General features: G+C 54.0%; 9 protein-coding genes across 11 annotated transcripts; 8 read left to right on the top strand and 1 right to left on the bottom strand.

Annotated features, from left to right (window-relative positions):
* Positions 1-1,404: 1,404 nt before the first annotated feature.
* On the top strand, positions 1,405-2,580 carry IUM83_00491 (aminoglycoside phosphotransferase; the record flags this gene model as incomplete). Its single annotated transcript, XM_067924267.1, has 1 exon — positions 1,405-2,580. The coding sequence occupies one exon, from the start codon at positions 1,405-1,407 to the stop codon at positions 2,578-2,580; it is 1,176 nt and encodes a 391-aa protein (XP_067788401.1).
* A 596-nt stretch (positions 2,581-3,176) lies between these two features.
* On the top strand, positions 3,177-4,340 carry IUM83_00490 (Longevity-assurance protein (LAC1); the record flags this gene model as incomplete). Its single annotated transcript, XM_067924266.1, has 3 exons — positions 3,177-3,534; positions 3,604-3,680; positions 3,765-4,340. 3 exons carry the CDS (start codon positions 3,177-3,179, stop codon positions 4,338-4,340), a joined length of 1,011 nt encoding a protein of 336 aa, XP_067788402.1.
* A 310-nt stretch (positions 4,341-4,650) lies between these two features.
* IUM83_00489 (60S ribosomal protein L17-1) lies at positions 4,651-5,852 on the top strand (the record flags this gene model as incomplete). Of its 2 annotated transcripts, none has more annotated exons than XM_067924264.1 (3): positions 4,651-5,154; positions 5,253-5,389; positions 5,474-5,852. In XM_067924264.1, 3 exons carry the CDS (start codon positions 4,651-4,653, stop codon positions 5,850-5,852), a joined length of 1,020 nt encoding a protein of 339 aa, XP_067789155.1. The 2 variants fall into 2 exon arrangements, with proteins under 2 accessions (XP_067789155.1, XP_067789156.1); XM_067924265.1 differs by having other exon boundaries at positions 5,238-5,389.
* A 638-nt stretch (positions 5,853-6,490) lies between these two features.
* On the top strand, positions 6,491-7,063 carry IUM83_00488 (ribosomal protein L22; the record flags this gene model as incomplete). The annotated part of the gene is made up of 2 exons (XM_067924263.1): positions 6,491-6,793; positions 6,851-7,063. 2 exons carry the CDS (start codon positions 6,491-6,493, stop codon positions 7,061-7,063), a joined length of 516 nt encoding a protein of 171 aa, XP_067789154.1.
* A 1,412-nt stretch (positions 7,064-8,475) lies between these two features.
* On the top strand, positions 8,476-12,327 carry IUM83_00487 (DNA mismatch repair protein Msh6; the record flags this gene model as incomplete). Of its 2 annotated transcripts, none has more annotated exons than XM_067924262.1 (1): positions 8,476-12,327. In XM_067924262.1, the coding sequence occupies one exon, from the start codon at positions 8,476-8,478 to the stop codon at positions 12,325-12,327; it is 3,852 nt and encodes a 1,283-aa protein (XP_067789158.1). The 2 variants fall into 2 exon arrangements, with proteins under 2 accessions (XP_067789158.1, XP_067789159.1); XM_067924261.1 differs by having other exon boundaries at positions 10,747-12,327.
* Positions 12,328-12,441: 114 nt separating this feature from the next.
* IUM83_00486 (putative sorting and assembly machinery component 50) lies at positions 12,442-14,331 on the top strand (the record flags this gene model as incomplete). Its single annotated transcript, XM_067924260.1, has 1 exon — positions 12,442-14,331. The coding sequence occupies one exon, from the start codon at positions 12,442-12,444 to the stop codon at positions 14,329-14,331; it is 1,890 nt and encodes a 629-aa protein (XP_067789157.1).
* Positions 14,332-14,552: 221 nt separating this feature from the next.
* IUM83_00485 (uncharacterized protein) lies at positions 14,553-18,154 on the bottom strand (the record flags this gene model as incomplete). The annotated part of the gene is made up of 14 exons (XM_067924259.1): positions 14,553-15,073; positions 15,138-15,236; positions 15,329-15,429; positions 15,527-15,920; positions 16,003-16,062; positions 16,126-16,563; positions 16,631-16,687; positions 16,760-16,816; positions 16,885-16,968; positions 17,034-17,252; positions 17,328-17,405; positions 17,560-17,751; positions 17,859-17,948; positions 18,022-18,154. 14 exons carry the CDS (start codon positions 18,152-18,154, stop codon positions 14,553-14,555), a joined length of 2,523 nt encoding a protein of 840 aa, XP_067789160.1.
* Positions 18,155-18,332: 178 nt separating this feature from the next.
* IUM83_00484 (RNA polymerase-associated protein CTR9) lies at positions 18,333-21,913 on the top strand (the record flags this gene model as incomplete). Its single annotated transcript, XM_067924258.1, has 3 exons — positions 18,333-18,503; positions 18,584-20,407; positions 20,495-21,913. The coding sequence occupies 3 exons, from the start codon at positions 18,333-18,335 to the stop codon at positions 21,911-21,913; spliced, it is 3,414 nt and encodes a 1,137-aa protein (XP_067788517.1).
* A 572-nt stretch (positions 21,914-22,485) lies between these two features.
* IUM83_00483 (Ribonucleoside-diphosphate reductase small chain) lies at positions 22,486-23,637 on the top strand (the record flags this gene model as incomplete). The annotated part of the gene is made up of 1 exon (XM_067924257.1): positions 22,486-23,637. The coding sequence occupies one exon, from the start codon at positions 22,486-22,488 to the stop codon at positions 23,635-23,637; it is 1,152 nt and encodes a 383-aa protein (XP_067789161.1).
* Between the last annotated feature and the right edge of the window lie 1,883 nt (positions 23,638-25,520).

Below are 25,520 nucleotides of genomic sequence, written 5' to 3'. Positions count from 1 at the left end.
GGTCAATGCAAGCACCTCGCTGTTTAAGTGAGAAACTGAACCAATGCACCAGTGGATCTTTTCATGCTACCGCTGCAGACCACCTTCGCACAAGTTTGCGTCGACAAATAATCATCATAAATAAATAAGTGGAGCAAAACTACGCGAAGCGATACTATAGCTCAGGCTGTTTCAACACGAGAAAATTCCGTGACCGTGCCTGGGTGACGTCCACTAGTCCACAGTGGACTGAGTCAGCAAGGAACGGTAGTGGTCTCCAAACTAGAGCTAACAAATATAAAACACTGCCCAACATTATCGTCCTAGCTTGCCGCGGGCGTGTTCGACGCTGCGTACATGCCGACTTCTGCGCGCGAAGGGTTTTCAGCTTCCGTTGAGACCCCGATGCCCACGGCTGTGGCTACTAGCGTGAACAGAGTTGTCACGGCGGCAACGACGATCCACGCCGTTGCCAACGAATATCTTACTGCCGCCGCTGTCAACGCTAGTGCTCGCCTGGGCGCCGGCCTTCGCGCCGGTGATGACAACGGGGAAGACGTTCAACCCGCAGTTGGTCTTGGCGTCCGCCACCAGCTTGATGAAGCCGCTGTCGCCCCACGAGCTGCCGTACGAAATCTCGAGGATCCAGTAATCGCTAACCGACAAGTCGGTGTCATAGCCCACGATCAGCAGTGCTCGTTCTTGGACGCCATGTCTCCATTGTTGGGGCAGTTGTAGAACCCGCCGGCGTACTCGCCAAAGCCGCCGTTCGACGTGATAGTCACGGCAATGGGTGCTTCTCCAGCGCCGAGCGCAGTAGTGTAGTGCAGTTGTTGGAAGCCGTGCAGTCGGCACCCGCAATCTGCTCCCTGCCCGTAATGCTCGCTGCGGCTTTGTCCGCACTAACGGTGCACACGGATGAAGTGTTGGTAGCGGACGAGCTCCCTGAACTCGAGTCATCGTAGGGCATGGTCAACTCCGTCACCAGGCCCCAACCATTCTGAGCGGCGTCCATGAAGGCGCCGTGCGTCATGCCTCCATTGCAGCCGTCGTTCTGCGACTCCCATTTGATCTCGGACTGCATCCAACTGGCACCGGCCACACCGTAGTCCGAGGCCCAGCAATACTCAAACGTTTGGGTCGTCTGCAACGTGCTGCATGTCATGAATTGCTGCGGCGATAGGGATGCAGCCGCCGAAGCGTTCTCTGCAAGACTACAGCCGTCTCGATCGCGTCTGCGGCAACGAACGGCCAGCACCTTCCGCAGCTCGTCTGACTATTGACGGGCGAGGAAACGCTGGTGTAGTATGGGCTGCCACTCTGTTATCGTGGTTTGCAAAATACGGCCAATCAGATCCGTCGTCGAAACCAACGCGATGAGTACCCAGTCGAGAAACACCTGGACCCTTCTCGCTTGTGGAGACCATGGCGAGTTCCTCGGAGGTGCCGGCCCGTCCTGGCCAGTTGACGACCGAGTTCCTGCAGCAGATCCTGCGCCCTTTGTACCCGTCGCATCATGTGGTTGACTACGACTGGAAACCCATGAACCTCGGCGTGATCGCCGAGGTCGTGACCATCTCGGTGGAGTTCGAGCCTGCAGTTGGCTCCGGCGATACCGCGAAGCTACAGCGCCGCTTTGTGGGCAAGTTCTTGCGCCCCGAGTTCCCGTTCGAGTCCATGTTCGCAGTGGAGTCCAAGTTCTACAACGAGTTCACGACCAAGGCAGGCGATGCCGCCATGAAGAACTCGGCGGCAGTAGTGGGGTTCCCGTTTGCTATCCCAACCGCAATCTTCACGTCGAACGTTTTGATTGTACTGGAGTGTGTGGAGTCGGTGAAAACTTTCACTTGCGTGGATGGCAGCCCGCCCCACCACATTCCGATGCTGGTGACGAAACTCGCCCAGATGCACGCGCGCTTTTGGAACTATGACTGCGATGGTCTTTCAACTCCAGCAGGTATCGGCGGCCAGCTTACTGGCGAAGAGAAACGCCTGCAGTTTCCAGGGTGTTGGGAGGATTACTTGGATGACGTGGTGCTGGGCAGCAAGGAGAAAGCTCAGCTAACCGAGTTGTGCCAACGACTCAGCGGGAAACCTGACCAGCTCGAAGCGGTGCATGACCTGGTAGAAAGCGGCCCGGCAACACTGATCCACGGCGACTTCCACATCGCGAACATGCTTTTACCGACAGACCCTGCGGACAAAACGACGTGGTTGCTCGACTGGGCAACATGCGGCAAGGGGAACCCACTGCGAGACCTCGCTTTCTTTTTCATTGTCAGTGTCCAAGCCAGCCATCGTCAAGCACAAGAGGCGCAGTGCCTGGAGGTGTATCACAAGGCGTTAACGGCAGAAGCAGAGGCTGCGCGTTTGTCGTTGGACGAGCTGCACCAACAGTATAAGGCTTGCGTGCTCAACCAGTTTGTAATTTTGGTCGTGTACGACAGCCTCAGCAAAAGCCTTGCGGCAAACGCCAAGACCGAGAGGCTCCGCGTGGAGTTGGATGCACATTTCCGAGAGGTGAATCGCCGCGCGTGCTTGAGCGTCCTTGACAATGTTGGCGAGAAGGACCTCGAGCTCCTCTTGGCTCGCTGCACATGATCAACGTGGCAGGAGGCACCTCGGATCGTTGAAGCTGCTCATGTAACCTCAATCGGCAGCCACGTCTGGCTCAATGCTTATCTCGGACTTGTGCCTTTTGCGTGTCGATTAACCGTGCTTGCACTCTGCACCGATCCACGTAGCTCCAGTGTCACAGCACATGACACGATTGTGGCGGTAGATTACGACGCCGCAGGATTGTGGGACGAGAAGGCAGGCATCACAGCGAAGCTGGGCAACCGAGTGTGGGGTTAGCATGCACTCGCCGATGCACTTGCCCTGGAGGCACGCGGGGTGGTTGAGTCAGCCCTGCGACACCTTCAAGCAGCATAGACCACTCAACAAGGCAGGGCATCGCGACGGGATCAGTTGACGCTGCACCACCGCCTGCACTTGCTATATGCGGTTGCTGCGCCCGACTGGTCTGTGGCCATAGTTATACTCATAGCCAATTTTATGTAAAAGGAGCGTAATACACCCTGGACACCCGCTCAGTCGGTCACAGGAGCCTCCCTGCAGACGCCCGTCTCGCTGGGGCACAAACGAAGAACCGCGGCGAAGGGAGCACCACCATCGTCCCCGCAGCGTTGACGAACATGGCGCGCTCCATCCCGAAGCCCAACCCGGTCCTGGACACCGTGCTGGTGAGCCTGCTCATGTGCGAGCTGGGGGTCATCACGCACACGCTGTGGGACGACCAGCAGATGCTCGCGATCCTCGTCGCGATGGTCTTCGTGGTGGCGCTGGCCGTCAAAGTCACCAAGACCTCGTTCGCCATCGGCGGCGGATGGTTCTCGCGCACGTTCCTGCAGCACCTCGGGGACCCGTTGAAGAAGGCGGTGACCATGAAGAAGTGGTGCGACCAGTCGTGGCAGCTCGCCATTCACGTGTCCATGACTATCTTCGAGCTGTACGTGCTGCGTGACGAGACGTGGTGGCAAGACACGACTACCTGTGGGTGCTCTGGTTGGGTTGATTGGAGAGCTTTGGGAAAATTGAGGCTAACTTGATTGCTTGGTGCAGTGTGGAACCAGGGAACGGACACGGGCGTGTTCCCCACGCAGAAGTTTAGCACCAAGTTGCTATACATCACCCAACTGGTAAGAATGTTGTGATTTCTTTTAGATTTGTTTGGCCGGTTGCTGAAAACGAGCAATGTTGTGCTTTGGATGTTCACTCGCCAGGCTATTTGGATTTACACGGCGTTTTCGTGCAAGTTCCTGGAGGAGATCCGCAAGGATTACTTGGTCATGATGACCCACCACGTCGTCACGATCGCTCTGGTGACATGGTCGTACGCTGTAGGCTTTTTGCCCGTTGGTGTGGTCGTGCTGCTTCTCCATGATATGACGGATATCCCGCTTGACATGCTCAAGATGGCCAACTACCTCAAGATTGAAGGCGTCCCCGGCTTGTTCACGAGCGAGATCCTGTTCGTCATCACGATCGTTCTCTGGTTCTACTACCGTGTCTACCAGTACCCGACCAAGCTGCTCTACACGACGATGGTGGAGAATCGCGAGGCCAGCATGACAATGGCCGACGCGCACGACTTCACGCAGCTTTTCCCCCACCCAGGACCCCCGTCGTGGCTGCTCTTCAACGTGCTGCTCACGACGCTGTACTGCCTGCACATCTGGTGGGGCCTCCTGCTGGTGCGGGTCCTCGTCGGCGTGGTAACCAAGGGCGCCCACGACACGGCTAAGGAAGAGTACGAAGGCACGTCGTCTGACTCTGATAACGAGAAGAAGGACGACTAGTGGAGTAAGAGAGTGTTGGCGTATATGCGAGAGAAGGAAGGACTAGAGTACGGAACAGGATGACAGCTTAATGAGGAGAGAAAGAGAGTGAAGGAAGTGTGCAGCTAGAGTCAACTTCAGCACTAATCAGTACCTTTTCAAAATGTAGCATTTCTAAATTAGAAGCGATGACCGAGTTTTTGGCGGCAAATTTGATTTTGATTCGCTGTGCCTCCCATCAGCCAATCGGCTTCGACTCATAGCGACGACGAGGTTGAGCAGTGGCAGTGCGTGGCGCGCGGGATAAAAGGCAAGCGAGCAAGCCAGCAACATGATGGAGGCGCTGGGCGACGATCCGGCTGTGTCGGTGGAATCGCTGGTTACCGAGGATTCCATCGTGAAGGCGCTGCGAGAGGTCCTCCCGTCGATGAACGCCGACACGGCGACGCTCAAGGCGGTGATGCAGAAGCTGGCAGTCCGCTTTGGCATGAACTTCGCGGACCTTAAAGCACAGTGGCGGCCTCGCATTAAGGCGCTTCTGCCGGACTTGCTGGAGTTGTGCACGGGTGGAGATGCTTCTGAAGCGGAGGGTGACAAGGGTGAGCCTGAGACTCGAGAGGAAGAGGAAGAGGAAGAGGAGGAGGTTGACCTGCGCCCCCGTAGGAAGCGCACGGAGCGCACCACGAAGCAGCGCAACGCTATTATGGATGCGAGCGAGGGAGAGAACGAAGAGGATGATGCTAATGAAAGCGATGCCAGCGAAGACGACGCGTGTAAACCCGAAGAGGATGACGAAGATGAAGATGATGTCGCTCCAGTGAAAAAGAGACGGACGGTATGGGTGGCTCCTTGCTACTGCAACGAGTCCTGCAATGCGGTCGTGATATTTTGGTGCTGATGTTGGTTTCGTAATGTGAGTTTGCTGCATTGCAGTCTGATAGCGACCGCACGAAGAAGCGGAAGAGCAAGGACGCAGCGCCAGCGGTGAAAAAGCCCAAGTTAAGTAAGCAGTCGGACCCACCGGGACTGGCTTCGCTGAAAGAATTGGGTCGGGCAGCCGGCGTTCTCAAGTACGTGCTGAAGATCGCAACATAATGTGGCTTCGGTCATTGCTAATTCGAAGCTGGATTTGTTGTCATCGTCTGAATGTGCAGCCCGCGGTTATACAGGCTTCTGAAAGGCGCAGCGTCGTCTGAAGAGGCTGAAGAAATTTTGCGTGATCGTTTGCATGATGCTGGGATTGCGTTCCATGGCTCCTACCCTACGAGCCGCGACATCAGCGCTGCCAAGAGGAAACACGCGAAGGAGAAGGACCTCGAGGGCATTGACACTAGCTTAATCATCACGGGCGGACGCTCACGTCGGGGAGCAGCGCAACCGCGCATCTCATACAAGGAAGAGCGCATCAGCGGCGAGGAAGACAACGATGACGAAGAAGATGACGAAGATGCAGAAGAGGAAGAGGAGGAGGACGACAATGAGAACGACGCGTCCGCTGCCAGCGACTCGGGTGAATCCGAGGCGTCCTTTTGACGCCGCAAAATTTGCGCTGCACTGCTGTATTCTGGTCGCGCGTAAAATGCATGTGAAGTACGTATGGTAGTTGGCGCAACGAAATAGAGCTTTGATAAGCAAGTTACATGTTGAAGCCGTTGTCCCATGCAGGCCAAAACGCTCTAACCGGTTCAGGGTAGGGAAGAGGCACGGTTCGACTAGTATACTGTACTGGTGGAATTCGGGTATACTGTACCGGTAAAAATCGGTTCTTCGGTTTTCGCCTGAATGACTGGATTCCAACGAGCTTATCCTCGGTCTTCAAACACGGTTGGCTCAGTCCGACCGAGGATCGCCGCTTCAGCGCCAGCTAAGTACTTCAGTACGTATATTCATACCAGTTCGACCGAAGTGCAATCCTTCTTCACTTGCAGTTTGTATACTGTACACGGCCGACAGCTTTATAAAGAAAGCCCAGTTCCTAACCGATATGTAACAGTGCGTGGGTGTTTCTATCCGAGATATGTGACGGCGCGTAAGTGTTCCTATCCGATAAAGTTAACATATTTATGTGGCCCACACAGAGTCCAGGTGATTGGTGGTGGGCGCACGAGGCTGTTTGGTGTGGGGCGATAGCATTTGCCCCGCACCAGTTTCCAGAACCCGAACGTGAAGCAATGCCGTCCTACAGCCAGGAACCTGAAGACGCTCAGCGCGCCGCCAAGGCCCGTGGCTCGCACCTGCGCGTGCACTTTAAGCACTGCCGCGAGGTCAGCCACGCCATCAAGGGCATGCCCCTGAACAAGGCCAAGAGCTTCCTCCAGGCCGTGCTCGAGTACAAGCAGGCTGTGCCCTTCACCAAGTTCACGGGCGGCTGCGGCCGTCACGCCCAGGGCAAGCTCCGCGGCGCCGCTGGCGACAAGTGCAAGTGGCCCCAGAAGGCTACCAAGATCATCCTGGACCTGGTGAAGAACGCCGAGGCCAACGCTGAGGTCAAGGGCCTGGACACGGACCTGCTCTACATCTCGCACGCCCAGGCCAACGCCGCCATTAAGCAGCGTCGTCGCACCTACCGTGCCCACGGCCGCATCGGACCCTACATGTCCAACCCGGCCCACATCGAGCTGATCCTGACGGAGAAGCGTGCCAACGTTGCCAAGGCCGCTGAGGAGGCCAAGCCCGTCAAGGTGTCCCGCAAGCGTCAGGCCCAGCTGCGCCTCAAGTCGGGCGGCGGCGTCCCGGCCAACTAAGTTGCTTTCTGTCTGAAACACGAACGGTCAGTCGGGAACGAGCGACTGTAGACGCAAAGGGGGTGGCAAAAAGTTGGTAAAACTTTTTAATACAGCCTTGCCGAGAAATGGGTTCTACTGATGCAGTGTCTGTTGCCAAGAGAGTAAGCGCGTTTCCAGTTCGTCTTCCGTGCGGTGGTGATGGTGTCGTCGCGAGGATCGTTGTGGTTTGCCTTGGTGCATGCAGGTACAGGTTCAGGGGACATGTGAATGAGTCGCGACGCCAGCGTAGCATGGCGTGAAAGGTATAACAGCGGTTAGCCGTAATGCGAGCGGGGGATGTCAGGACTGGACAGACTAGGAAGGTGGAGGAGTTTGCAGGGCATCGATGGAGACGAGGCCGCTGACAACTGCGCCGCTGTTTGTAGCGTTGAAGACGGACGATAACAAGTCGACCCAAGCCTGTAGCCGATGTCGTGACGGGAAGTGAACTACCCACACTTGAAGCGTGCTCGGGTCCTGCACAGTCATCCACCACTTTTTCGCCCCGCGTGCGTTGGTTTCCTCAATGGGTGTGACAAGACTGATGCTGTGGAGACGCATTACGTGTTTGAAGTTGCCGTAGTGCAGGAGGTGCTGAACTTGGTCGAGGTGCAGGTGCTGCAACCGCTTCTGCATTTTTGGCACGAAAAAGCCAGCAGGCTCTTCGACGTAGAGCCACTCACTCCCGGCGGCATCGTCGTGTTCGCTGACAACGCTGTCCTCCTCGCTTGTGTCGGTGTCATGTCCCGACTTCAGTCTTGATGGGCAGAGCGAGGAAAAGCGCCTTCGCCATAATGCTCCAACACCGAACATTGCACGCGCTAGTCGTCGTTGTTATACTGAATGCATCTTTCCAAATACGTCGCAACACCGTGCAGTTCGTTGATCCTCAAAAAGCATTCATGTGATAAGATGCCCACTGCGGCACCATGGTCATGCAAGTATCCCGGAAATAGACTGGTATTGTGGTAGTGAAAGCAAAGGCACCACATCTTATCACCACGACTCAACAAACTTCTACGTATATCCTTTCACGACAGTAAAACGACGAAAACGACACCTACTACTCGCGTGGCGTGGTCATTTTTCGCGGGGACCAACGAAGTTCCTTGGCCAGCAATTGTGCCAAGAATCTTACCCAAGATACACAAAGCGTCGTGGATATACTTTGAACCCAAATCAAGATTTGACACACTTTGGAAGCGCTTAATCGCGTAGATGACCCCGACAAGCAACACGACTGCTTCACGACTAGCGCTAATGACCCTTATTGAGCAACTTAGGGGGCTTTCTGTTCCTTCTCAAATCCTTTCTTAGAGCCTTTCATTTGGGCGCGCCAAGCCCATTTATTTTGGCGCGAGCGCACTTCACAACGCGCGCGCAACGGCAAAATGAAGCAGAAGACGCAGAGCTCTCTGCTGAGCTTCTTCAGCCCGCCGTCGTCGGAGAGCGCGTCGGCCAAGAAGAAGAATGCGCCCGCCGCCAGCAGCAATGGCAGCTCCAAGAAGAAGGCGGCCAAGGCGCCGAGCAAGCGCGAGTCGCTGGGCAACACGCGCAAGAAGATCGAGTTCTCGCCCAAACTGAAGCAGAAGACGGCGAGCAAGGAGGCGGAGAAGGCCAGCGACGACGTGGAGATGGAAGACGCCGAGAAGACGACGCCTAAGAGCTCCAAGCGCAAGGCCTACGAGGATTTCCTCGGCACCAGCTCGGAGGAAGAGGACGGGCAAGAGGCTGGCAAGGCGCAGAAGAAGAAGGAAGAGGAGACGAGGCCCAAGGAGAAGAGCGAGGATCCCGCGAAGAAGCGCACGCAGGTCCGGCCTGGCAAGGTCATCATCCAGGACGACGACGACTCGGAGGAGGAACCAGTGGCGCCAGCGTCTCGACGGCGGAAAAGCAAGGCAGCTACTAGAAATGTCGTGAGCAGCGAGGAGGAGTGGGAGCAGGACAGTCCTGAAGAAGGAGGCGACGGAGAGGACTCGGAGTTCAGTGGCGCGGAGGAAGAGCCTTCGGATGACGACGACGTCGACGATCTCGTGGACGAGGAGTCGGAGGAGGAGGCCCCGCCTCCTAAGAAACGCCGCAAGAGTGCCCCTGCGCCGAGCAAGGCAAAGAAAGTGACAACGAAGCCCTTCCTGTCGCCCCCACCCGGGGCCAAGAAGAAGTCGAGCAATACTCCTACATCAAACAACAAGAAGTCTGCGCCCCTAGCTGACGGTCCCGACTTGCCCAGTTCAGTGGCGGGTGCTGGTAACCACATTCATGACTCCCTGACATGGCTACATGAAAAGCGATGCGACATCAATGGCAATACGTCCGACTCGTCGGATTATGACCCGCGCACACTGAAGGTGCCACCAGAGTTCTTGAAAAAAGAAACGCCGGCCATGGTGCAGTGGTGGGAAGTCAAAGCGCACAATATGGATACGGTGCTGTTTTTTAAGGTCGGAAAGTTTTATGAGTTGTTCCACATGGATGCCGATGTAGGCTTCAAGGAATTGGGCCTCATCTACATGAAAGGAGATAAAGCTCACTCAGGCTTTCCAGAAATTGCGTACTCTAAGATGTCATCTCAGTTGGTTGCGAAGGGCTATCGCGTTGCTCGTGTGGAGCAAACGGAAACACCCGACATGCTGAAGGTGCGCAACAGCTCGCTTGCTAAAAAGGCGAAAGTAGTCCGCCGCGAGGTGTGTTCTCTCCTGTCGATTGGTACCAATACCGTCAGCTTCCTGGACGCTCCAATTTCGTCCCAGGATCGGGTGTCAAAGCATCTTCTCGCGCTTAAGGAAGCATTCGATCCTTCACAGAAAACTGTTCGTTTCGGTGTTGCCATGGTAGACTGCTCTACTGGTGCGTTCCAGTTGTCCGAGTTTGACGACACGGAACAGCGGGATCGTTTGAAGACTTTATTCGCTCAATTCCACATCGTCGAAATTGTGACAGAGCGATTTAACATTTCTGATGACACGAAAATGGTTTTAAAGCATGCAGCACCCGCAGCGATTCGCTCCTCACTGCGCGTGGGGAAGGAGTTTTGGGATGCCTCCAAAACGATTGATGAAATTGAACGTGCGGGATATTTCAAGGAGCATGGGTGGCCTGAAGACGTACTTCACTTTCTGGAAATGGATAAAGTCGTCAAGTCCGATGGCCAACTCGCGATCAGTGCTTTGGGCGGCTGCATCTGGCACCTTCGACGTAGCATTATTGATCAAGAGCTCCTTTCACTTTGCAATTTCAAGAGATACAAGCCTTCGGATGAGGAGGCACGAGAAGCTCGTGCAAACAAAGAAGCGTTGTCCGCTGCTAAGGCTGAGTTGAATCAGCAGTACGTTGTACTGGACTCGCAAACTATCCAGAATCTGGAAGTGCTTTGCAACAGTTTTAATGGATCACGCTCGGGATCACTCATCGATATAATGGATAAGACCGTGACAAGCTTCGGAAAAAGAATGTTTCAGGAGTGGGTGCTAAAACCGTTGTGCAAGATCGGTGATATTCAAGAACGCCTTGATGCTGTTGAGGAGCTTGGCAACAGCGGTGATTTGATGGTGGAGATTCGCGAGTTCCTTCGCAAATTGCCAGATTTGGAACGTCTGTTGTCTCGAATTCATGCACTAGGATCTGCGCATCGATCGAAGGAACACCCAGATAGTCGTGCCATCATGTACGAATCCCAGACTTACAATATCCGAAAGATCAAGGACTTTCTTTCCGTTCTCAACGGATTTGATGAAGCGATGAACCTCACCCTCGAACTGGGGCCTCGCCTCTCACAGTCAACATCTCCGATTCTTCAGTCATTGTTGAAGAGGTATTGTATTGACGAGGTCCAGCCGGATGTTAAACATGGACATTTCCCCGATCTTACGGAGAAGTTGGAGTTCTTCAAGCGCAGCTTTGACCAAGCTGCTGCAAAGAAGAGTGGTGTGATCGTACCGCAAGATGGTGTGGACCCTGAGTTTGATGCAGCTTGCGCGGAAATTGCTCAGATCGAAGCTGAACTTGCGGAGTATCTAAAGGAGCAGTGCAGCGCGCTTCGGTGCCGAAACATTAACTACTGGGGTAAGAAGAAAGAGGATCGCTATCAGTTGGAGGTTCCCGAGAGCGCGTTATCAAAACAGCCAAAAGAGTATGAGTTGAAGTCTCGAAAAAAAGGATATAAGCGCTTTCACACACCCACGATTCGCGGCCTGCTGAAACGGCTGGCTGCAGCAGAAGACCAAAAAGAGGAGGCTCTGAAGGACCAGACGCGCCGCATTTTCCACAAGTTTGATGAGGACTACAAATACTGGATGAAGGCGGTGCAGTGCTTGGCAGTGTTGGACTGTTTGGTGTCTCTTGGGCTCCTGAGCAGTCAGAGTGAAGGCTACACGAAGCCCGAGGTGGTGGCGGCAAGCACGGCGAATGGAGGAACACCTTTCATTGATATTGAAGAGGGTGTACACCCATGCGTTGCTGCAACGTACAGCAGCGGTGATTTCATTCCAAATGATGCTCATCTTGGTATTGAAGGAAAGGGTCAAATGGTTCTCCTCAGTGGACCTAACATGGGTGGCAAGTCAACGCTGTTGCGCCAGACTTGCGTGCTCACACTTATGGCCCAAATTGGAAGCTTTGTCCCAGCCGCACGGTGCCGTCTTAGCCCGGTGGATCGCATTTTCACGCGTATTGGTGCGTCTGACCGCATTCTTGCCGGGCAAAGTACTCTATATGTCGAGCTGGCGGAGACAGCAACGATTTTGAACCATGCCACGAGCCACTCGCTCGTAATCCTGGACGAGTTGGGACGTGGTACGTCCACGTTTGACGGCACTGCTATCGCGTACTCCGTTGTGGAGCATTTGCTGAGCGATATCCAATGTCGGACAATGTTCGCTACCCACTACCACTCGCTTGTCGAAGAGTACGTGGGCAATGATAAGGTGTCCCTGGGCCACATGGGGTGCATCGTCGACCCGGAGAACGATCGCAAGGTCACGTTCCTGTACAAACTGGAGGACGGCATGTGCCCCAAGAGCTACGGCATCAATGTTGCGATGCTGGCCAAGCTCCCGGACGAGGTCATCGAGTGTGCCGCCAAGAAGTCGGAGCAGTTCGAGCGTTCCTTGCAGGCAAACTCGCACATCGAGCTGGAGAACCTCCGGCTTGCAGAGAAGGTGAAGGAGGCGCTTGCAGAAGGAGAAGCAGGCATCGAGAAGCTCAAGCAGCTCTGGGATGAAGCACGCAGTGCCCTTCGCCCATAAGTAGGTCCTTGCACCGCAGTGTAGCCATCTGACGTCAGGTGGCTACGTCTATACCGAAATTAAAGAAAATCCGAATTTAAGTCGAGTTATCACAGCACTCATTCGAGCGCGGCAATGCGTCAGGACAAGTCGCTGGTGGATCTGGCGGTGGCGGCCGTGGCGCTGTTCACGCCCGTCCAGGAGATCCTCGACTATGTGGAGTTCCTGCCCACCGCCATCCGCCACCAGCTCTTCAAGGAACTATCCAACTTCCGGCTGCGGGAGATGGAAGTGGCGTGGGAGGCCAGCGCCAAGCTGGAAGCTCCGGAACCTCGCGACGGATTCGACCCCCAAGCCGGTGACAAGTTCCTGTTCGACCGGGAGACGCAGCGCGTGTGGGAGCTGCGCATGAACGCAGCAAGACTGGGCTACGAGCCGATCCCCATCGAGAATACGGCGGCAGCCCAGGGACGCAGACGCAACCACCGCCACGTCTTCTGGGAGCACCAGTTCCGCACGCTGCTGAAGCTGCGTACGCCGCTGGACCTCGCAGGTCCAGTTGATGTGTTGGTGGACTGCCAGAAGCTCTTTGTGGACGTCGTGGAGGTGCTGAAAGTGCACGGTCGTGAGGTCTGTGAGGACAATGTGAAGCTTATCTTTGCGCTTCGGCGGCTGCGACGGCTGGAGGTGCATCACCCGGAGCAGCAAGGCACTCAGTGGGAGTCTATGGGCCGCTTGATGCAGGACCACCCGCATCTCACAGAGCTGGGGTTCTTCCACGGCAAGTTAAGCGACAACCAGCTCGCTCAAATCCGTGGCACGTTGGCGAAATCTCCCACGACGTTGGAAAAGGGTCTAGACTGCAGCAGGATCACGACGCTAGAGTTGGTCTCGGTGAAAATTCGACCGGAAGGGTTCCGTCAATTGGTATCCCTGGTGTCGGAGATGAAGCAACTAGCCCAGCTGAGACTGAGCAATACCGTCACGGATTTTGAAACGAAGCTGCTAATCGATACAGCACTGTGTGCTCCTAAGCTACAGAGGTTGTTCGTGGAGCACAATGAGTTGGAAGATGATGCATTCTTGGGCCTCTCTAAAATGCGGAAGCCGTTGGCGTTGCGCCACCTCCGACTCAGCGACAACGATGTGTCACCTATAACGCTGGGGGCAATCTGTAGTGCCAGTATGGATGGGGTGCTGAATCTGGAGCGACTTGAACTGACCAACAATGTGCAGATTGGTGACGCAGGCATTCACGCACTTGCGCCAATGCTAGCTTCTCCCAGCGCTGCACCGGCTGCAGTGCTTACTCATTTGGATGTTCGCGGCTGCAGTTTTGGTCTTGAGGGCGCCACAACCCTATTGCTAGCGCTGGGCCAGCACAAGACTCTGAAGCACTTGAATATCGCTCAGAACTTTCTCGATGTTGGTTTTGGGGACGTACTCGCAGACTTTCTGTTCTCCAATGAGTCTGTCACAAACCTGCAAGCGAACGGCGTTGGACTGGGTCTGGCAGGCGTATCTGCTCGGCTACTGACAGCATTAGAGAGCAATACCACGCTCACATCTCTTTCAATGGGAGCGAATCGGCTAAGAAATGACGGTGCATCTGCGCTTCTTCGAGCGCTGATTAAGCGAGCACAGAAGAAACCGTTCACGCTGGTTGACTTGAGCGGAAATTTGCTCACATTGAGTGGACTCGCGATGCTAGCTGACATTTTAGAGAGCCCCACCAATGACACCACATTTCACAGCAATAGCATTGATGCACATAATGAGGAGGATCTTTCGGACCGCAAGCGGCGGCGCACCAGTAGCTCTGACAACCGCCACAATTCGCTAAGCCCACGCAATACCAGTAGCAAACCGATCGAAGAGCTGTGTCTGCTGAATAACGATTTTATCAACGCCGACGAATACGTGGGCGACAGCTCCAAGCTCATCGAGGCCATTCGTCGTCAAGTGGGCCATCTCAAGAGCAACGAGTGGGCTATTCAGCACCAAGTCTATGACGATGAGGTGTAGGGAAAATAGAATTGTTCCTTGGCGTCTTGAAGAACCCGTTCACACCACAGTTATGGTGACCAAAACGAAAGAGCTTATCTCCAAACGCAACATGAGCTGGGTAGCTACAACACAACCTGAACTAAAATGAACTCCCCCATCACAGCAGCAACGTCCCCGCGCAGCCCAGACTCATACATGGGCCATGACAGCACAACTTGGCCAACCTCGACTTTGGGCGCCTATCTCTCTGATGAAAATGCGTGCATACTCAGATGGATACCGTACTCATGATCGACATACTGGCGCTGACGCCACTCACGCTCTTCCTTTCGCTGGATGAGTTTACGCTGCTTCTCTTGTAGGCCCGCAATATGCGATTCCAATGAGTCGATGATGCTCTGAAGTGGATGAGGAATTTTCTCCTGCTCCCCGTTTGAGCTGACGCTGTCATCATCAGCCAATTGTTCTTCATCAGCCTCTTCACTTTGGTAGTCGTCATCATCATCCCCTTCGTCGTAGCCTTCATCCTCCACGTCTACCTCTTCTTCTTCGTCATCATCGTCACTTTTCTTCACTGTTGACTTTTCATCCAGCCGGCGCTTCTTCGCCAAGTCAAAGTTCTTACCGTACTGGTCGTCTTTCCCTCGCTTGGATGGCTTCTTTGAACTTTCAGAAACAAAGTGTCTTGAAATCGGGTAAGATAAATCGTCCTTAGTATGACAGGTTTTCTTTGTATCCGAGTTATTGCTCGAGCCCAACCCTGCATAACAAACAGTTGCTCGTGAGATTTTCATCTCAAATTCATGCATCCAAGGTGAACGTACAGGCGTTGTCGGACGACCCGACAGATTGGTTGTCATCAAGTCCATCGTCATCAAGATCGGCATCAGCGTTAGCGTCGGCTCCATCGTCCCACGTGCCCTCTTTCAGTGGCGGCAAAGTAGAAGAAGCATAATGAGCACACTGTCAGAGACAAGATGCGTTACCCTTGCAATCGAGTAGAAATGCAACATACCTGGGCTGGATTGTTTTCCTGTCGTGCTGGTGCTGTGTTCGTCTGCGCCATCTTCATTTCCTGTATGAGGGGTTTGAGCTGGCCCCCCAAGAGGGGGGGGACTGGTCATGTTCATATTCGTTGACGATAGCATCCTCATTGCGTGTCTGGGGTGTCTGGGCTGGAGACTCAGGAGGGGGAGATTGGCCATGTTCATACTCGATGACGATAACATCCTCATTGCGTGTCTGGGGTGTCTGGGCTGGGGACCCGGGAGGGGAAGACTGGCCATGTTCATACACGTCAATGATAGCATCTTCGTTGTGCATCTGGGGTGCCTGAGCTGGAGACCCGAAAGCCGGGGATCCGTCTGGCTCACGGTAGTGTTCACTTTGATCGATGATACCTCCTGCTGCTTCGCCAGGGTAATCCAGATTACGTATGTTCTCTGTAACTTCACCACTTGAAACCCCAGCGATAGTGGGAACAACATCCCCTGCGGAGTTAGGCAAATGATTTTGCTCTTGTGTTTCTTGCTCCGAGGTTTTCACGCAGGAGTTGACATCGGGTGTCGCCAGAACGATATTCTCGAATCCGTCTAATGTGCCGAAACCTGCAGCGATGATACACAATAAACTATGAGACCAGACTAAACCCGATAGTTGACAAATACCCGTGGACACTTAGTAGCGTACGTTGCTCGAATTGAGTAAGAATGTGCTGGGCATCGGCGAAAAGATCTTGAAACGTGACGCCTGGTGATGATAATGTATCGGTTAGTTTCAATACATTGCATTCCGTAGCAGTCATCTTCGCACCTGGGGTCAGGCTTGCGATCTTGTCGAAGAACGCAACCAATCTGTTCGAACGGTATAGATCAATAGAGTGTTGCATGCACCGTAGCACGTTGTCCACGACCATTTCTGTCCATTCGCATTGTTCCGCGATATCTCTTACGAACGCTGCGTAGTCGTTCGCAGCCAATGTCTTAGCTGTTGTCCCCTCAGTAGGTGCTGATTGCGTAACTCTCTCGTTGATACTGGGGTCGTTGAGGTGAGATGCGCATGCTTCATGTTGTACTCTTGCATCAGGCGCGACTGGAGCCACTGATCCATCGTTGCGTACGGATGGATTTGTCTGGTTTCCATTTGCACTTGGCGCACCACGAGCTGCCAAAGTTGCTGAGCGAAGCTTAGGTCGTGGTGACCAAATGCTTCTTCTTCGCCTTTTATTGCGCTCAGCCGTGAGCCTAGAGCCTGGTTAAATTGATCGACAAAACTGTGTCAGTGTGATATCAGCAGAGCAACCTAAAGCAGTACGTACACCGCGACTTAATTGCTTGATACCCAAGTGCGTAGGGGTCGTTGCTATCATTCCAGTCTAGCGCCAGGACATACGGAAAGTTAGATATGCTGGTAATTAAACGTGCATTCATATTCGACCAATTTTTACCTGCATGAAAGATCTTGTACGCTTCCGAGGTCGGCTCAAACACCGTGTTTGGTAAATCTGAAATCGCGTTAAGTCAAATCGCATCAAACACACCCAACAAGAAATAGCGCAACACGTATACGTACTAGCAGCGCGAACTGATGTCGATCTTTTCCGGAATTTGTCCCTCATATCGGCTAATTTATTCACGCAGGATCCTTCCGTCCGGTCTGATCGGAGCAGAACGTGTTAGCAGATGAAATGAAGCAAGGTCACAATTACAATAACCCCTTACGCAACGTTTCCGCAACATGTTTTACGAGGTCGGAGCTTCCAGTTCTTTGAATCTCGTCGGTGATCCGAACTAGGAAGTCAACGAGCTTCTCCATGTCTTCCGATGACCATAACTTGGGGGCTTTGCTGGGCAAATCAACCTTCTCTGTTCGTCGTGGTTGTACATCGGCGAATATCTCTTTCAACAGCTCGAAGCGCCTAGCTCCCACTCCTTGTCGCTCTTCATAGGAAGACAGCAGAAACCGACCAATCAGCTACTGAATCAACGTGCATGAAGATCCAACCCAATTCTTACGGCGCGAGCGACGTTTCTCCTTGATGTATATGTCACGCAGCGCATAGAACTTGCTCTTTGTTTCCGCGACGGATTTTCCTACAAAGTCGAAATCGCAGTGGCCGCATCAGACTAGTTAGAGTCCGATAAGTGTCCCAGTTAGAAAGTCGGTCGCTAGTGTGCCAACAACCGCACAATTCCAAACCAGTTTCCGAGGATTTCACCTCAACAACGATGGCTACTGGTAACGCACCCCATAATTGAATCCGCGTGAAATACACGTCTTGGCTCTGTGAGAACAGCTCCCGATACTGCTTGGCCTTCTGGAGGAAGCGACTGAGCTCGTCCGGCAGCCAGAGTCCGCCAGCTCTGTTTTCCGCCAGTTGACTGATCGACTCGTAGATGTGCTCGTAGACGTACACCTCTTGTCCGTTCGTCATGATCACTACACCCCACACGTGAAAAGGTATACAAACCGTCACAAGGTCAGCTTGGCAATAAGCTTAACAAACAGCACCAGCTCCTCTCTCTAGGCGTGAAGTTCCAACGCACCGTTCGTGCGGAAGTTCTTGGTGGTCAGCATCAGCCCGAACTGCGTCATCAGCGACCGCACCATCTCCTGGACGTCCGAAGCCGTTTTGTCTAAAATTCAATGCAAGGCAGCATTAGCACCAACAGTCTTCAATATTCACGAGGACCGTATTTTTCGAGGCACCTGGTAGCTCTGCGCGCACCACCTCGGCGAAGTGGCTGTCCGACGAGTACACGTAGAGCAGCAGGTGCTTGCGGAAGAGCGCCAGCAGCGTCGACACGTGCGCGTCGCTCCACCCTGGCAGCCGCACGGGCATCGTCTCGATCTTCTCGTGTCAGTTGATGTGCAGCTGAAGCACGAGGCTGCGGGTAGGGGTACTGCACTCCACAGCTTTTAGTCCGTCACAAAAATTGAATTGGGTCCGTCGCAAAAATAGAGCTGCGTGGACCAAAAAGGGGGGCCACTTCTGGAATTGGACCAGAGCTGCCGCCGACATGTCGGACGCCGAGGAGGAGCCGAGCAACCAGCGCGCGCTGCTGATCCCCGTCAAGAACTCGGAGCAGGCCGTGGAGGTGTTCGTGGACGAGCTGCCCGATGACGTCAACGACATCATCGACATCCTGCGCGCCGAGGTGGCGCCGCTCGACGTCTGGCTGCAGTTCGCCGTACGCCCAATCCAACACCAGCTCCAGCAATGCAATAGGGAGCGGTGGACTGATGGTATCCGCTCGTAATTCGTGCACAGGTGGAGTACTACAACCAGGGCCACGTCGCCCAGTTCCAGGAGATCCTGGCGGTGGCCTCGGAGCCGGGCATCGAGGAGATCTACAAGGACAACGCGTCGCGCATGTGCCGCATCAAGTTCTTCATCGCGCTGGCCAGCCACGCCGTCAACGCCATGTGGAACGAGGAGGACGAGAAGAAGCGCGAGGCCATCTCGCAGCGCGCCGTGGGCTTCTTCCAGCGCGCCGACCGCCTGGACCACCAGCACCCCATGACGCTCGTGGGCAAGGCGCTCATGTTCATGGCCAAGAACGAGGACGACCGCGCCGACCGCTTCGTCAAGAGCGTGCTCATCTCCAACAAGACGAACCTGCCCGCCATTCTGGGCAAGGCGCTGCTGCTGTACCGCAAGAAGCAGTACAAGGACGCCAAGAAGCTCTACCTGGAGGCGATCAAGTTGCACCCGCGCAGCCCGCAGGCTGCTAACATGCGCATGTGCTTCGCGTACTGCTGCTATCACTTGGGGGCCGTGGAGAAGGCGCGCGCGGTCATGCGCTACACGGCCTCACTCGACGAGACCAACGTGGATGCCGTGATTGCAAGTGCGTTGTGGCAGCTAGCGAGCCAGAGCCGCGAGGAACGTGCGGTCAGCATCCGCGACGAAAGCTCACGCTTTATGATGATGATTCACCACGCCCACGCTATCGACAAGACGAACCCCACGGTGCTCAACCACTTGGCAAACCACTATTTCTCGCAGTGGATCCCGCTGCCTTGCACAGTGAGCGTGGTACGTGGATCGGCTGTTGTGTCGACGTCTAAGGACATCTCCAGTGAAGTTTCCCCAGGACAGATTATCTGTATCGGCGACAAATACGTTGCCTATATTAGCCGCGATGAAGACGCTGTGTCGTCGTCCGGGCTGAAGCTTGATGGTCCGTATCGTGATGAGTCTGCGAGTGCTACAAACATTGCACGAAAGGACTACGACAAGATGTTCACGCTTGCTGGCAATGCCTTCCACAGCACCAAGATCCCGGAGATTCGGTCTGAGAGTTGTTACCTCATGGGACGTGGCTGTCACGCTCAGGGCAAGTACAAGGATGCTTACAGCTACTACTTCAACGCTGGACGCCTTTGGCCCAAGTTCGTACTCCCGTGGTTTGGCTTGGCACAAATGTATTACGAGCGCAAGGAATTCACGAAGGCTGCGTCTTACTTGGAAAAGGCTAACAAGGCATACCCGGAAAACGTGGAGATCTTGTCGCTTCTTGGAGATATCTATGGCAAGCTGGGCAAAAAGGACGAGGCTGTTGTGTTGCTCCGTCGCGTTGTCGAGCTGGAACCGGGTAACGTGGAAGCCCTCATCGGTACTGCTGAGCTTCTACACGGCTCACCGGAGCGCAAAGATCAGATTATTGCTATCTCTTCTTACATGGCAGCTGAGAAGGTCATGAACAACGCGTCGGAGCGTGTGCCCATGGAAGTATACGTCAACCTTGGTGTGCTTCAACAGCGCGTGGGGAAGACAGCTGATGCCATCACTTGCTTTAAAAAGGCACTCAAGCAACTGGGAGACGATAGCAGTGCTGACGAAGAAAGCAAGTCTGAGGAGGCTGATGCTTTGGCTGAGGAAGCCTCCATCCCCAAACCGTCGGAGGCGAATGTCACCATTCTGTACAATATGGGTCGGGTATACGAGGAAATGGGCGATCGGGACCGTGCGAAGAAGTTGTATGATGCCATCCTAGAGGTCTTTCCGCGGTATACCGACTGTTTGCTGCGTCTCGGTTGCATGTTGCGAGACCGTGGCCAGGAGGTAGAAGCGATCAAGACGTTTGATAAAGTACTGGAGGTCGACCCGACGTGTGCCGAAGCGTGTTTGCTACAGGGTAACATTCATCTGAAGAAGCGCGAATGGGTGTTCGCTCAGAAGAAGTACGAAAAGGTGATGGGTATGCCCGGACTAAAGAACGACCCGTATGCTTTCTTGTCCATGGGAAACATCTTCATGAGCAACCTTGGTGAAAAGAACCGTTACACCAAGAACATGTCATTGAGTGAAGTTTACTACAAGAAGACGCTGGCTTCCCACCCGCACAACATCTACGCTGCCAACGGACTGGGTATTATGATTGCTGAGAAGGGCAACTTTGAGCTGGCAAAACAAATTTTCTCACAGGTCCGTGAGGCTAGTCCGGACATGCCAGACGCCTGGATCAACCTCGCGCACATTTTCGTAGCGGAGGAGCGCTATCAGGAGGCCATTCAGCTCTATACTGTGTGCCTTACCAAGTGCTACCAGGGACAGGATCTGGAGGTCCTGTTGTACCTTGCAAAGGCCTACTACGAGTCTAAGGACTTCCCAAGCTGTATTTCCACTCTATCTCGTGGACTGCATATGTACCCGAACGACCTGCGTTTGTGGTACAACTCTGGTCTCGCTCAGGAAGACTACGCCGTGACAACGCTTGGTCAGGAGACTGTTACTACGCGATCAGGAAGCGGCAACGCAGTGCCTCAACAACGTACGATGGCGGATGTGCAGCGTGCCATCCTTGACCTGAAGCGCGCACAACGTATTTTCCGCTTTTTGCTTCAGCAAGCTGAGGCTGCCAGTAGCTCTAGCTCCAGTGAGAAGAAGAAGCACCACAACAGCCTGCCCTTCGACAAGGAGAAGGTCTCCGACCACGAAAAGTTCTGCGGTGACACCCTGACTAAAGCTAGTTACCACTTGGAGTTCGAACGGCAGAAGGAGGAGAAGCGCCGGCTTGAAATTGAGGCCCAGCGCAAGCTGCTGCGTGAGTACGAGGAGCGCGTGGCACGTGAACAGGAGGAAGTGCGTGTGAAGGAGGAAGACCTGCGCAGACGCCACGAAGATATTCGCCTTAAGCAAGACGAGCGTCTTAAGAAGCTGCACGAAGGGTGGAGTGTGCGCGAGCGCGAGGAGGAAGAGAAGGAGAAGAAGGTTGTCAAGAAGAAAGGAGGCAAGAAGCGCAAAAAAGCAGATGACGAGGATGGCGCCTTCATCGATGATGGCGAGGATGAACTGGATGAAGATGGAGACAACAGCATGTCGATCGAGGACATGAAGAATCGCAACCCAACGATGAAGAAGTTGGTTGAGAAGCGCAACAAGCGCGCTCGCGTGGGTTCTGGTTCGGAAGACGAAAAGGATGATCCCACTGGTCTGTTTGGTTCTGACTCCAGCGACGATGAACAGGAGGAATCCAAGCCAAGTGGCACAGACAAGGATGGCGACAAGGCGGCTGATGCCCCTGCCGCAGAAGAAGTCGCTGCACGCGAAGCTGAAAAGAATGAGCTCTTTGGTTCATCGTCCGATGAGGATTAAGTGACGCCATGATCCAGGAACGAAGACAACTTTGCTACTACTGTAGTTTGCTTCAAATATCCTTCTGGTTGAATTTGTGGTTGTTGATTCTTGCCAAAATGTCTTGCTGTGGATGCACTGAACAGGGACTGAAGCCTTCACCATGGGGCATCTGTCTCATTGTTGCACTTTTAAACCCAAAATTCACCTCAGCCCGTAGTACGAATTTTCGGGTTCAAAATGGCGCGCTCGAGTTGGCGCCAAAAACCCGCCTGCAGAATCTGACCTTCATCCGGGTTCATAAGAGCTCCCTGATTGGCCAGAAGCAGCCGCCGTGACCCAAACCCGATTTCGAATCGGCTGGCCGGCGCCACCGAGGCGGAAAAAAGCGCGGGAGTGCGCACCGAGCTGGTCGTTGTTGGCGCGCTCGCCCACCCGCTCTGCCCGCCAGCCTTGGGAGAGCAACTGGAGTGAGCAGGCTCAATAGCTAGTCATTTCGGAATTGGCGCTCGACCCAAGAAGCGACTCGACTCCTCTCCAGTCCAGCCTTCGCCTAGCAGCTAGCTAGTCAGTCACCCGTTCGTCTCGCAGCAATGGTCGCAGTCTCGTCGGAACGCGCCGCGGCGGACAAGTCGCCGGAGCAGCCGGAGCAGGAGCTGAGCCCGCAGTTCGTGGAGGGGTTCGCTAAGGGCATGGAGGTCAAGGACGAGAAGGAGGAGCAGCAGCCGAAGCTGGAGATGTCCGAGTACAAGCGCAGGGAGGTGAGCGGCGAGCTGCTGCCGGAGCCGTTCCTGGTGGAGAACCCGAACCGGTTCGTGCTGTTCCCGATCCAGGAGCACGACGTGTGGCAGATGTACAAGAAGGCGGAGGCCTCGTTCTGGACGGCCGAGGAGCTGGACCTGGTGCACGACCTCAAGGACTGGGCGAACCTGACGGACAACGAGCGGTTCTTCATCAAGCACGTGCTGGCGTTCTTCGCTGCGAGCGACGGTATTGTGAACGAGAACCTGGCCATGAACTTCAGCAATGAAGTGCAGGTGCCGGAGGCTCGCTGCTTCTACGGCTTCCAGATCGCCATCGAGAACATCCACTCGGAGGTGTACTCGCTGCTGATCGACACGTACATCAAGGACGCCGTGGAGAAGGACCACCTGCTGCGCGCCATCGAGACGATCCCGTGCGTGAAGAAGAAAGCGCACTGGGCGCTCAAGTGGTGCGACCCGCGTGTGTCGTCGTACCCGGAGCGTCTGCTGGCGTTCGCCGCCGTGGAGGGCATTTTCTTCTCGGGCTCCTTCTGCTCCATCTTCTGGCTCAAGAAGCGCGGCCTCATGCCTGGCCTGAGCTTCTCGAACGAGCTGATCAGCCGTGACGAGGGTATGCACACGGACTTCGCGTGCCTCATGTACTCCAAGCTGGTGAACAAGCTGCCGGAGAGCCGCGTGCACGAGATTGTGCGCGACGCGGTGGTGATCGAGCACGAGTTCGTGCGCGACTCGCTCCCTGTGGAGCTGATCGGCATGAACTCGGCGCTCATGTGCCAGTACATCGAGTTCGTGGCCGACCGTCTGCTGTACTCGCTGGGTGTGCCAAAGATCTACAACGTGAAGAACCCGTTCGACTGGATGGACATGATCTCTCTCCAGGGCAAGACCAACTTCTTCGAGAAGCGCGTGGGCGAGTACTCCAAGGCCGGCGTCGGCGTCGCGGCCGAGGAGCAGGTGTTCACCTTGGACGCTGACTTCTAAGTAAGTGAGCGCGTCTGTCGAGGGAATGGGTGAGTGAGTGGGTGGGTCGTCTTTCCGCGTCGACCGTAGTGCGCCATGCAGTCCATCAATCCGCGTGGTTTCTCAAGTCTTAAGGTCGCAGCGGCAGTGTTCATAGCCAGCTTCGTTGCATATTTAAAAATTACACGCACGTCACGAATGACCATTGCTGTTCAGAGTTGCACTTCTTCCTCCTTTGACTTGCATCTTCACAGACTACATGGTAATTAGCGTCGAATACAGCGATAGCACAGAAATAGAGTTCTAACTCGTGTGAATTGCATTTGACTAATAGTTGTGTAGTTGGGCTCAATCCGCTGATGTTCGACCAGACAGTTGACGTTTTAGTTAGCGTCGAATACAGCGATAACACGGATTCGTGCGAGCGGAGATGATCAATGCTACAGTACGTATTCCTAATCAAGATATACGGTAGAGTGCATTTGTTCTCGCACCAGTTGCAAGCTTGAACAAGTATAAACTGTGTTGAAGGACAAGGCGACGAGAAAAGATTCGCATGCACCTTCATCAGCCATGAGAAGAGATTGGTAGAACACTACTAACAGTATAGTAATACTATTCATAGTATAAGGTCAAATCCCAAGTCTAGTCATTAGTACTAACACATACTTAATAGGAAAAAGCACGATATTATTACCAAAAAACTACTAAAAATTCTACTAAATTCCAGGATGAAGGTCAATATCTTCAAAGGCCGCGAGCAATGGGTGGCAAACGGGTGGTTGACGGGCTACTATGTCGTATTCTCCCACTCATTTTGCGTTTTCCTCCCTGATGATCGCAACCGGGTCCAATGAGGTGCTCCAAGGCCGATTCCTGTTTGCCTGATGTGACGGAAACGGCGCCGTGTTGCATCTGCGGTCAACCTGTTCACCATGTTTGTTCTAGGGCGAAGCTGCTATTTCCAAACGGTACGGCTCGCACTACTAGGGTCCACGGTTTGCTAGCATCTGACGCAACCACCTCTATGCTTAGCCTTTGAAGTCCAGAGTGCGTTCTAACCTTCAGGAATAAAAATCACCGGACGGTGAGGTCTAGTCAGGGGATATCTGTGTCAAGTCAGGCTGCGGAGGCGGATGAAGCTACTCGCGCGGAATCTGACAACCGTACTCAAGCAACAGCGAGTCATATATCTGGTGTTGGGATTCCGGTTGATATTGGACATTACAAAGCGAGCCGTACCGTTTGGAAATAGCAGCTTCGCCCTAGAACAAACATGGTGAACAGGTTGACCGCAGATGCAACACGGCGCCGTTTCCGTCACATCAGGCAAACAGGAATCGGCCTTGGAGCACCTCATTGGACCCGGTTGCGATCATCAGGGAGGAAAACGCAAAATGAGTGGGAGAATACGACATAGTAGCCCGTCAACCACCCGTTTGCCACCCATTGCTCGCGGCCTTTGAAGATATTGACCTTCATCCTGGAATTTAGTAGATTTTTTAGTAGTTTTTTGGTAATAATATCGTGCTTTTTCCTATTAAGTATGTGTTAGTACTAATGACTAGACTTGGGATTTGACCTTATACTATGAATAGTAGTACTATACTGTTAGTAGTGTGTAGTTCTACCAATCTCTTCTCATGGCTGATGAAGGTGCATGCGAATCTTTTCTCGTCGCCTTGTCCTTCAACACAGTTTATACTTGTTCAAGCTTGCAACTGGTGCGAGAACAAATGCACTCTACCGTATATCTTGATTAGGAATACGTACTGTAGCATTGATCATCTCCGCTCGCACGAATCCGTGTTATCGCTGTATTCGACGCTAACTAAAACGTCAACTGTCTGGTCGAACATCAGCGGATTGAGCCCAACTACACAACTATTAGTCAAATGCAATTC

This window comes from Phytophthora cinnamomi, assembly GCF_018691715.1.
Source record: "Phytophthora cinnamomi strain GKB4 chromosome Unknown Contig53, whole genome shotgun sequence".
NCBI lineage: Eukaryota > Oomycota > Peronosporomycetes > Peronosporales > Peronosporaceae > Phytophthora > Phytophthora cinnamomi.
The sequence above is the reverse complement of the archived record's forward strand: the minus strand, read 5'-3'. Positions and strand labels throughout refer to the sequence as shown.